Source organism: Balaenoptera musculus, chromosome 11, assembly GCF_009873245.2.
Source record: "Balaenoptera musculus isolate JJ_BM4_2016_0621 chromosome 11, mBalMus1.pri.v3, whole genome shotgun sequence".
NCBI lineage: Eukaryota > Metazoa > Chordata > Mammalia > Artiodactyla > Balaenopteridae > Balaenoptera > Balaenoptera musculus.
Genome location: NC_045795.1, coordinates 69815679 through 69828060, shown reverse-complemented (window position 1 = coordinate 69828060; position 12382 = coordinate 69815679). Strand labels below are relative to the sequence as shown.

Below are 12382 nucleotides of genomic sequence, written 5' to 3'. Positions count from 1 at the left end.
GTTGTTGAATGAACCTGGTTGTCAGGGCTCCAGGGTGACAGTAGGAAGACTTTTGTCATCTCAGTAAACCCAATCAGGAAAGTTCTTTTGTTAAGGAGGCCACCTTTTGTAAGCCTGATTTTAGATTAGAGTTCATTTCCTCTTATCATGAAGGTAGCTTTCTAATTTGATCACCTAAATGGAATTAGCATATGGGAAGAGACATGCCTTGCTTGTTTAAAGAAGTTTCCTCTTCTAGGAGTGGAGCATTGCTAAGGACCACCTAGGAAGCGCTGGGAAGAACTTAACCTTCTGGGTTCTCTGAGAAGCCTGGACCAACAGGTGAGGGTGCAGCATGGGCTTATGGAGGGTGGTGATGGCGCTGATGTCCAGGGCTAAGGGGAGCCCTAGGAGGCAGGGATACATACCCCAAGTCTGAACAATCCCCTATGGTCCTCACTCCTCAGCCCTCCATCATTTTCCCATGGCCTATTTTGCTTCCTTAGGAAAAACAGTGTAGAGCGAGATGATTTTAGGTGGCATACAGGGCCTGTGTTAAACTTTATAGCCAGAACCACTAGTAAGAGTCAGCCCTTTTAAAAATTTCTTCCATCCTTCTAATTATATCAAAAAAAAACTTTCCATTAGTATATCTTTAACATTTGCCTTTAATACTAACTTCAAAGAAAAAGAGAGAACAGACTTCAAGTTCAGAACCTTGGAATCAATCAATTATTTAATACCATTATTTTGTTTTTATAATTTTTTTTACAATTATCTTCTATAATGCAAATTGACGTTAGCTTTTCTTTTTAGAAATGATGTGTTTCCTATCAAAATTTAGTTAAGTGAAGAAAGTTTCAGGCTGATTTACAAGTCAAGTATTAAGTAAATAATGGTGCAGAGAGTATATGAAGTAGTATGTGAATGGCTTAGATCTGCTCTAAGAATGTGGGTCTAGGCTCAAATCACACTCACCACTTCCTACTTATGTAGCCCTGAGCTCTGTGAACATAAGCCCTGCAAACCTGAGTTTCCTTATGAGTAGAATGGATACAACAGCACTGCACTTACCTGAGGAAGGTTTCACAACATGATGGGGGTAATGTTCTTTGCACAGCACCGAGTACTGGGCAAATGTTATCTGCTAATATTATACCTTGAGACATCCCATTTTGTACCACAAAATGGTGCTTTTTTAAATAGGTGTTTTCTGCACCTGTCACTTTGCATCCAGCCCTCTGAGGGGTGACCTGATCAATTTGGCTGCAGTCATCCATTTAGCTGACTTGCTTGGATAAGGGTTTCCTGTGATGCCTGGTGATCTGTTCTCTTGCTCTTACCCTGGCCCTCTGTCAAAAGGTGGACCTATCCTTGTCGTCAAACTTAAGAATCTTGCCTAACACACATGACCTTGTATCATAAGCCTTTCCCCGTGTCTTTCAAAATTCTTGGAAAACCCCATTTTCAAAGGTGGCTGAGGATCCCAGCATGTGGCTGCCTAGCCCATTGTTCAGTTAACCCATCGTTCTGTTGGGCATTCTGGGTTAGCAAAGGATCAGTGGATGTGAAGCCACAGGTGTCAGAATCTGGGGTAGGAAAGGTGTCAATAGCTCTCTGCAAGCAGTATCCCCTGTGGAAGAGGGCTGCAGGTACCAGGGGCTGGGGGTCAAACCTGTCCTCTTGACTAGTGTGTTACCATTGCTCCTGACTGATGACAGTGGTCAATGCTTCACACAAGTCTACAAGCAGGTTCTATTGTTATCACCATTGGACAGAGAGGAACTAAGGATTTGAGAGAGTTGTCCATACCCAGCTCCTCAGTGATGGAGCTGAACTCCACATGTATCTGCTTCCAGAGCACTAACCACTGCCTCTTCCTGCCAAGGCCCAGGAAGAAAGGCCTCTCACAACTGTGGTGAGGCAGGTTCAGCACATCAGGGAATGAGGTGGTAAGGGAGGGGGCCCTGCCAGTTAGCCAAGAATCTCAGATTCCCAGCCCAAAGGAGCTTGCCTCCCTCCAGATGGGAACAAAAAGAACCCTCGTCAGTCTGTGAGTGGGCCAGAGATGGAGATGGGCGAGCTGGTCTGCTTCGTGTTGGGGGAAGAGGGGACAGGTATGGTTTCAACCCTTGTGCAGTCAGGGGAACCATGTCAGTCCATGAACTCCTCCTAGGACAAGGAGCAGGGGCTGCTTTCTGCCCCCCTGCACTCCCATGCATGCATACACAGAGACGACTCTTGGGCAGTTCCATAGCACTGGGATAGGGCTTAAGGGGACCTTCCTCTTCTCACCTCTTGATTTGCTTTTCTGGGGAGCCCCCACTAGGGAACAGGTGAGAGTTTTCTGCATGGGGTTCAAGGACTCTCTGGGCCATCTTTTTAAAAGGAAAACCTGGTCATGTTACTCCCCTGGCTAACCTATGTACCAGAAAAATATAATGACCATATCTCAATTTACGACTTCACATGTGGCTGTTCAGGCTGAGGTTAGAAGAGATAATTAAGAAAAAGTGCCAGTCAAATGAAATTTAAAAAGATCTGTTCAGTAATTGTGCAGGTGGTACAAAGAAAAGACAATGTGTTACGATGGTGGGAAGCAAAAGGCTGAAGCTGGGACAACACTGCTCTAAAGGTAGTGGAGTGTGAACTTGACTTGGATGGAAACCAGGCTCCTGGCATGTCCGTTGCTCTAATTTCGTTAAAGTGCTTATTTAACCATAGCAGCCAAAGAACATAAATACCAAGTAATATCATCCCTATGGACCACAAAATGGTTACTGCCACCATGTCCCCTTCATAGCAACTTGCCACCTCCTGCACCCAGCCTAGGTGGCAGTGCAGTCTGTCACTGTGTGTGCCTGCCTGCCCCAGACAGGGCAGATCCAATCCGCGGACCTCTGGGAAATCATGTGGAGCTTGGGATGCTTGTTCTCATGGAAAGACGTTGGGCTGCGGGTGGCACTGGGATGACCCATTAGAGCCCCTCTTTCCCCAAATGTGGAAGAACTAAATAAACCAAAGAGTAGTTCTGGGAACAGAGTGCTGGGAATATAGCCAGGTAAGGGGGAAGGCATGACCCTCTCTCCCGAGGCAGGGCTGGCCTCACACGCAGAGCTGGTTCTAGCATATCCACCCCCCGCCCCACCCTTTTCTGAGCCCTTTCCATCTAGTGTTTCTTTTCCATGTTGTTCTGAACTCCCAAGGCAGTGGCCTACCAAGGCCTGCCCTAATCTCTTTGTTCCAAAATTACCTACTCCACCCTCTCAACTATCCCCAGAATTTAAAACAAACTTACAATTCCCTTAGTGCCATAGGTTTAATGCAGCATTAGGAAAGGAATATTAATTTGTACCCCATCACCTTCCAAGATAAAGGGAATACGTAGTCGAGAGTCAGAGACCCCTTTTCTTTGTGCCTCACTGGGTTCCTGTTAAGAAGTAACAGATATTAGAGGGTCCTCAGATTGGGGTGAGTCAAGATGGGCTTAGAAAACCATCAGAGATGTAAGACCTGTGGAGAACTGCACAGACTTGTGTAGATTTCCACAGACTCACACAAACCTGGGTAGGCACGTGTAGACCTAATCAGACCTGCCTGGACTATTATTATTCTAACAAAACAAAACAAAGCAGAGCCCTCTAGAAAGACAGTAGAAGGGCCTCTTTCCTTCGTGTTTTCCTTGTCACTATGGCAGGTTGTGAAATTATCTTGTGCATTTGGCCCTTGACTATTAATTACGTGATGCATTACCTTGTATTTGGGGATGGTCTTCAGAAGTTCTTTCACTGGGACATCTGTGCCGACCACACCCAGAAGAATGCCTTTCGATCTCTGTTGAAAGGAAACATTAAACAATACCAACAATAGTATGTTAATTTGGTAGAAGAAATAGAACCTCCTGAAAAGCCACACACCATATATCACTGTCTGGTGCCTTCTTCAAACTGAGAGAGATTGAAGATTAACCTGGATCTCTATGAGGGAACCTCTTCTATTCCCCATCCGCTACCCAAAATATTCCTAGGCAAGAATGGTAGCTTCTCAGGCCAAACATTACCTACTATATATCCCTCAACACACACCCATACCAAGACACCCTAAAAACTATTTTCTTCTCTCTCCTGAAAATCAAGAATCTTAAGAAGCTAAGGACTTATGATCATTAATCAGTTTCTCTTATGGAAACTTTTTATAGGAAACACTTAACATGTTAACTACTTTCTCAATTTACACTGCCATCTGGTGCCCATGAGAGAGAGACTAAATAGCCAGAGAAAGATACAATAACCCTAACACATATTTAGCAGCAAGTTGGAATCAAGGACTAAGGGGAAGGAATAGGCCTCCAGGGTCCCAGGTCCCAAGGTCAATGTGGTGTACTAAACTTTCTAATGTCAGAAAGGGCCTTCTAGAAGAAAATACACATCGTTGTTGTCTGTTGTTTCCCCCCAATTCAAGTGTCCCCAGAACCTCAGGCTGTGTTATTTGGAAATAGGGCCTTTGTAGATGTAACTAATTAAGGATCTCAAGGTAAAATCATCCTGGATGTAGGATGGGGCTTATATCCAATGATTTGTGTCGTTATAAGAAGAAGAGAGGACAGAGAGATAAGGAGAGAAGAAGGCCACGTGAAGACAGAGGTGGAGATTGGAGTTACGCTGCCACAAACCAAGGAACTTCTGGGGCCACTGGAAGAGGCAAGGAAGGAGTTTTCCCTAGAACTGACTCCTTGATTTTGGACTTCTAGCCTCTGGAATTGTGAGAATACATTTCTATTGTTGTAAGCCATCCCGTTTGGGGCACTTTGTTGCCACAGCCCTGGGAATCTAATTCAAGGCTGGTACCTGTAAATCAGAGAGAGGTTGACCCACCACAATCAAGGATTCTTTCTGGGGGTTTCCTTCCCCTGGTCATTTAAACACTTAAATTTTGGAAGAGTGCTACAAACTGTAAAATGATGCCTGCTTGAATTCCTCTCATCTATTCTTTTTTTTCTGGCTGTGCTGGCTCTTAGTTGCGGCATGAAGGATCTAGTTCCCTGATCAGGGATCAAACCTGGGGCCCCTGCATTGGGAGCATGGACCGCTAACCACTGGACCACCAGGGAAGTCTCATCTCTCATCTATTCTTGATTTCATGATGCTACCAGCAGGATTAAAAGTGAGGAAAAATTATACACCCTCCATCCTTAAATTAAATGAGTAAATAAAGAGCACCAAAGCTTGAGTCAGAGGGGGTCTGAGATAACAACGCTCCTAGCATCAGGTAGGAAATCCAGTCACTGTACTCACAGTTTCGTTCTGCTTACTAAACACAGGCATGGCGACCGTGGTCATCAGGACGGGGCCCTGATCATTGGCAAGCTGGATGGAGACAGAAAAGCCAGTTACCTGAGAATGATCTGGGATCAATAGTGCTGGAGGCCATACCCTTTGACTATCTCATCCTTTCCTGACCAGGGGCTGTTGGGAATGGACCAGGGTCCACTTGAGCCTTTATAGCGTAGGTGGGAGTGCAACATTCCTCCACCCTGACTTGTAGGTGAAGATCCCAGCCCCTCCTCCCCAGCAGGGGAAACAACGTCAGTTACCATCAGTCACTCCAGCTGATCTGTTTACTGCATTCAGCTATTTGAGTTCAAATAAAGCCCTGTTTTAATCTCAGTGATTCATTTTATTTTATTACTACAGACGGATTTTACTGTTTTACTTTGCAGACTTTTATGTTCAATATGTGCAATATTAATGCTTCTCCTTAATCTGGAAATTGAGGATCAGAAAGCATGAGCATAAGGGGTTTTATGAGTTGCCCCTGCTGGAAACAATGGAATCTGGAAGCATTTATTCTCCCCAAGGTAGCTGAGTCATGGCCTTTTTGAACTTCTGCATATCTCTGTATGCCAGTCCCAGATGGAAAACAAACAAAATAAAAAAATAATTTGATCAGCTCATCTTTAAATCACTGGTAAGAAGCTGAACATCCCTCCCAGAAGAACAACCCTTGAAATTTGGCACATAATACACTTCTGTAACTCACTGAATTGCATACAAATGCATTGAGACCACCATCACATCCGTCCTTCACAACAGTGTTAGGAGAAAGGCAGGAACCCCTACTCTGCCCCATTAACAAATGGGGAAACTGAGTCCTGGACCACAGTAGGCTTTGGTCCAAGACAAACCTCGCTCTAATTCTCAGCTTTGAATCTTTATGAACTGCATTATCTAAGCCTTCGTGTCCTCATATGAAATAATGCCAACTATTCCCCAGCATTGTTGCCATGAAGATAAAATGTGAAACTGCCCAGCAAGGTACCTGGCATCTGCAGGTGCTCAAAAGATGCTAGTTTCCTTTCCCTGCCTTCAAGGTCACATGGCTAGCAAGTAGCAGAGTCTCCAGTAAGATCAAGGCATGTGGCACTGCGGATAGAGACCAAAATTGGCAAGTCTGGTGGGAGAGGTTTACTTCCTGGTTTCACAGCCCATTCAAGCTTCAAATGAAGCAATCTGTGAATAAGAATCCACTATCTTCAGTCTAGAGTGTTTTCTGATGTTTGGGCACTTCTCTGTCACTTTAATTCCATAGAAAAAGCAGATGTTGCTCCCTCAGTCTTCTTGGGAAAAGGCATTATAAAGAGAAGATCCTAAAATTTAGAGGTCCCCATGGACTGAGGTCCCCACGGACTGACTGGCCTCCTGAGAAAAGGTCATTAAACTCAGTCAATCTTCTACCAGTCTTGTTCTTCCAATAGGTTATTTGAGCAATAGGACCTCATTACTTGTAATATGGTACACAGAATGGCAGTACCTCTGGCACCTGAGTGCCCTAGAAATGCATAATCCCAAGCCCTCTCTCGATTCTCTGAATCTGAATCTTCATTTCAATAGTTAGTATGCATATTAAAATCCAAGAAGCACTGTTAAAAGGCAATGCTCTCCACCATCAATAACCATGATAGTTAAAGAGAAACTTATATGCGTTGGGAAAACTCCTAACAGGGATAGAGGAGGCCATGTTTTTATTAGTTTTACCTCTATATCAAGATGGGCCTATATTCCTCCATGACAAGCAAAACAACACAAGAATCTCAAGATCCCTCAAGGACTGGGAATTCATGATGTGATGGTTAATTTTATGTGGCAACTTGGTTAGGCAACGGTGCCAGCTGTTTGATCAAACACCAGTCTAGATGTTGTTGTGAATGTATTTTTTAGATGTGATTAACATTTAAATCAGTTGGGTTTAGAGATGGCCAAAATGGTGGAGTAGGAAGACCCAGAGCTCGCCTCCTCCAAAAGGACACACCAAAATTACAACTACTTACAGAGCAACTATCTATGAGAACAAACTAAAGATAGCAGAAAAGATTTTCCACAACGAAAGACAAAAAGAACGAACCACAACGAGATGGATAGGAAGGGCGGAGACGTGGTAAAAGTCAAGACCCATACCTCCAGGTCAGCAACCTACAAACAGGAGCAATATCACAATCGCAGAGGTCCTCCCCAAGGAGCCAGTGGTCTGAGCTCCACAGCAGGCTCCTCATCCCAGGGATCCTACACTGGGAAGACAAGACCCCAGAACGTCTGGCTTTGAAAACCAGCAGGGCTTATGTTTAGGGGAGCCATAGAGTTACAGGACATGGAGGCTCTGCTCTTAAAGAGTGCTCGCAAAATCTCACACTTTCCAGGTCCCAGCACAGAGGCAGTAGTTTAAAAGAAGCCTAGGTCAGACCCATTTGCTGACCTTGGAGAGCTTCCTGGAGAGGCAGCAGGCAATTGGGACTCCCCCTGCAGATAGAGATGCTGGCAGCAACCATTTTCAGGAGCTTGTTCCACAACAACACTGGCACTGGCAAGCCCCGTTTTGGAATCCTCCCTCTAGCCTAGAGCAACAGGGACCCAGCCCCACCCAACAGTGGGCTGGTAGCACCCTGAGCACCTTGGGGCTGTGCAGAGAGCCACATGCAGGGATAGAGCTGGAGGGATCATGCTCCCTCATTTCAAACTATACTACAAAAGGTACAGTCATGAAAATATTATGGTACCGGCACACAAAAAAAGACACATAGATCAATGGAACAGAATAGAGAGCCCGGAAATGAAACCACACTTACATGGGTTCATTATATGAATAATTATATGGGCAATTAATCTATGACAAAGGAGGCAAGACTATACAATGGGGAAAAGACAGCCTTTTCAATAAATGGTATTAGGGAAACTGGACAGCTACATGCAAAAGAATCAAACTGGACAGTCTCACATCATATACAAAAGTAGACTAAAAATGAGTTAAAGACTTAAATGTAAGACCTGAAATCATAAAACTCCTAGACAAAAAACAGGCAGTATGGTTTTTGACATTGGTCTTAGCAATTTTTTTTGGATGTGTTTCCTCAGGCAAGAAAAACAAAAGCAAAAATAAACAAATGGGACTCATCAAACTAAAAAGCTTTTACAGAGCAAAATAAACTATCAACAAAAAAGAAAAGGCAGCCTACTGAATGGGAGGAGATACTTGCAAATTATATATCCGATAAGGCATTAATTTCCAAAATATACAAATAACACATACACTCAACATCAAATAAACAAACAACCAGACTGAAGAATGGGCACAGGACCTGAATACACGTTTTCCCAAATTAGACAAACAGATGGACAACAGGCACATGAAAAGATGCTCAGCATTGCTATTACAGAAATGTAAATCAAAACCACAATGAGGTATCACCTCATCCCTGTTAGTGAATGGTTATTATCAAAAAGATAACAAATAACAAGTGTTGGTGAGGATGTGAAGAAAAGGGAACCCTTGTGCACTGTTGGGGTTGTAAGTTGGTGCAGCCACTGTGAAAAACAGTATGGAGGCTCATCAAAAAAATAAAAATAGAACTGCTGGGAATTCCCTGGCGGTCCAGTGATTAGGACTCCATGCTTTCACTGCTGAGGGCTCAGGTACAGTCCCTGAGATCCCACAAGTCACGTAGTACAGCCAACAAATAAATAAATAAATAAAAATAGAACTGCCATATCATCCAGCAATTTCACTTCTGGGTAATTACCTGAAAAAAATAAAAATACTAATTCGAAAAGAGATATGCACACCAATGTTCATTGCAACGTTATTTACAATAGCCAAGATATGGAAGCAAACTAATTGTCCATTGAGAGATGAATGGATAAAGAAGATGTGATATATACACACAATGGAATATTAGTCAGCCATAAAAAAACCTTGCCATTTGTGACAACATGGATGGATCTACAGAGTATTATATTAAGTGAAATAAGTCAGAGAAAGACAAATACTGTATGATCTCACTTATATGTAGAATCTAAAAAACAAAACAAGCAAACAAAATAAAATAAAAACAGACTCACAGAAACAACAAACAGATGGTTGCCAGAGTGGGGGGCGGGTGGGAGCGAAATAGGTGAAGGGGCTGAAGAGATACAAACCTCCAGCTATAAAATAAATAAGCCACGGGGGTATAATACACAACATAAGGAATATGGTCAGTAACATAATAATTTGTACAGGGACAGATGGTTACTAGACATAGTGATGATCATTTCATAATGTTTGCAAATCACTATGTAGCACATCTGAAACTAAGATAATGTTATATGTCAACTATATTTCAATAAAAAATTAGACTTTGATAAAGCAGATTATCCTACATAATCTGGGTGTGTTTTATCCAATCAGTTCAAGGCCTTAAGAGAAAAAAAGGTTCCCCAAGGAAGAAGAAATTCTGCTTCCAGACTGCCTTCAGACCCAAGACTGTAAAATTCCATCCTGCTGGAATTTCCAGCCTACCAACCTGCCCTACAGTTTTTCAGATGCGTCAGCCCCCCACATTCATGTGAGGCAATTGCTTAAAATAAATCTCTCTCTCTCTCTCTCCCTCCCTCCCTCTCTCCCTCCCTCCCTCTGTGTGTGTGTATGTGTGTGGGTGTGTGTATACTTACCTTACATTTAAGAAAAAAAATACATATATATCTCATATGGTTCTCTTTCTCTGGAGAATCCTGAGTAATACACATTGTAATCATGTAATCTATTATTTGGGACAGCCTTATTTTGGTGTTAGTATAAATAAACAAACTTGATGTATCATATTAAGAACCAAATAACATTAACTATGAGATGATGCTGACAGTTATTGTTGCCAGGAACCAAACCAACTGGTATGTAACAGTTTGTGGAACCATGGTTCCAACATCTTGCTAAAAATACTTAAAGTATACTATGGCCATCAATGGGGGCATGCAAGGCCATTTTCAAAGGCAGAACCAACCCACGATAAACATCTCCCTCAAAATCAGAAATCTTCCCATATTCTGACTCCTTGATTAATCCTTAATGCTACAAAGAAAACTGAGTTGAGCTGATCCATAACCCTGGGCAACTTCCACTTTGCAACTCAAATCAAAATTTCAAGCAATGCCAACATGTATCACGGATAAAATCAAAACATACCATTGACAATAATGAGAAATGAAGCTTTTTTCCTGTAAACAGTAAAAATCAGTTATAAATCACTGGTACTTGTCCTGGCATAAATACAAGATCACGGGAAACTAACTTCCAAATATTAAGGCCAGAATATAGTAACAACTTCACTCAGGGGCTAATTCCAAATATAATTACTGCATCGTTACTTAAAATTTTCAAAAAACCCATAATATTACATTTGTACAGAAACCACTCATTTTTAACCAGCCCCAGGTAAACAAGGGAAATGCAGTGAACTCAGTCTAGCCACTACTATGAGCTCACATGTTCCTCTTTCAGGGACAATTCTGGCCCAGATTTGCACTGGCTTGGCCAGAACCCTAACCTGTAGCCTTTCTGATGTTATACCAGCTCATCGGTATGGCCATGAGGGCTGGCAACACTCTGGAAATATGACTTGCACAACATGAAGATGCTCTTCTGCACCCACCAGATCCATCTTTCCCACTTTCCACTGGGTCTGGGTTCTGTGAATCTTAAACATTTTGTGGAGAGTGAACATCAAATTGAAAGTTAATTTGCACAGTAAGCACTTTACGATTGAAAGGCATTCTGTACTCCTGCCATAGGAAATAGCAGCTGGTGGCAAAAGGTTTTTTTTTTTTTTAAGACCACCAAGCAGGAGTTATGCAGCAAACCACAGCCAGACACCCTCTGTCCCCACACTACAGTAGGGGGTCCCTGCTTTCCTGTGGCTCCCTAACCTGTAGTAGCCACTGAGGCAAGAGCACTGCTTATGATTCACAGACATGGCTTCCAAGAAAAACTCAGAAATAGAGTCAACATTCATTTTCCAAGGGTAGGAGTGGGGGGGGGGGTGGTCACAATGGTCCATCTGGGCAAAATCCCATTAACTTAAGTCCAAGTGGGAATCCTAAAATGAACTGCCATTCAATTACACTTGCCCAGGCTTTGAACAGGCCTCTGAAATGCTTGGTTGTGGTGTTCTGCTGTATAATAAGTGTATATTATTCCATATCCTTCATTTCCTATGCTACATAATGGAGACCATTCTGGTATCAAAGGAAATGATGAATAATAATACCAAACATCTGGTTTATAAAACACAAACTTGCTCAACAGATTGACTGCTTCCTGTCAGCTTCCCAAGTTAATCATGCATGTGGGCTCATATGAATATGCATTTGTGAGGTACATGCAGTGATGCCAGGCCTCTCCTCCTAATGCCTGATTAGTTTCCCACCAGTGGCACTAGCTCGATGCAGGCAGCTCTAGGGTGTGGCCCCAGATACGATAACAGAACCAGATTTGTGGTCTATCAATTTTGCTGCAGGTCTAGTCATTATTATTCATTGATTCCCTTGATAAACATTCCTTGAGCATCAGCTATGTGCCAAGTTCCATGCCATGTGCTGGGAAGACAACCAGGAATAAGACATAGGTCTTAGTGGGGACAGGAAAGCTAATGAGGCAAATGGGGAAGAGCTGGCTGGGGCGGGTACACTAGCTCTCGATACGTGAGCACAAGGCGATCTTCTTTATGACCAGCCTTAACTAAAATTAAAATGTCCAGCATTTACTGATATCTTTCAGGGCTTATAGGACAAATGCAGAAGCTTTCTGAGAACCAGTTTAACAGCACTAGGAACAAGTTCCCTGCCGCACAGCAATTTCATCACTTACTCTATACTTAAAAATATTTACAAATGGAACAATGCAGGGGAGACCTTTTTAAAAAATTGCCCGGCACTTTTCTTTTCCTTCTTTTGCAAATATCAACCCCTTCCTTTAGGGAAATCTTCTTCACCCCTTCCATTCACAAGGTTTTCTTGACAGTTAACCTCTCCCATCCTGCATGTGTGGCTGGGTATCCAACCCAGGCTGTGCCAACCACAGCACTACACACACACACACA

At 42.9% G+C, this 12382-nt stretch overlaps 1 protein-coding gene across 1 annotated transcript in view; it reads right to left on the bottom strand.

The window, feature by feature from the left end:
* CACNA2D3 (calcium voltage-gated channel auxiliary subunit alpha2delta 3) overlaps window positions 1-12382 on the bottom strand; it is a 768110-nt gene that overhangs the window by 199791 nt on the left and 555937 nt on the right. Inside the window, 2 exon segments of the mRNA XM_036869418.1 lie at window positions 3733-3813; window positions 5274-5345. Of these exon segments, the coding sequence (XP_036725313.1) occupies window positions 3733-3813; window positions 5274-5345 (153 nt within the window).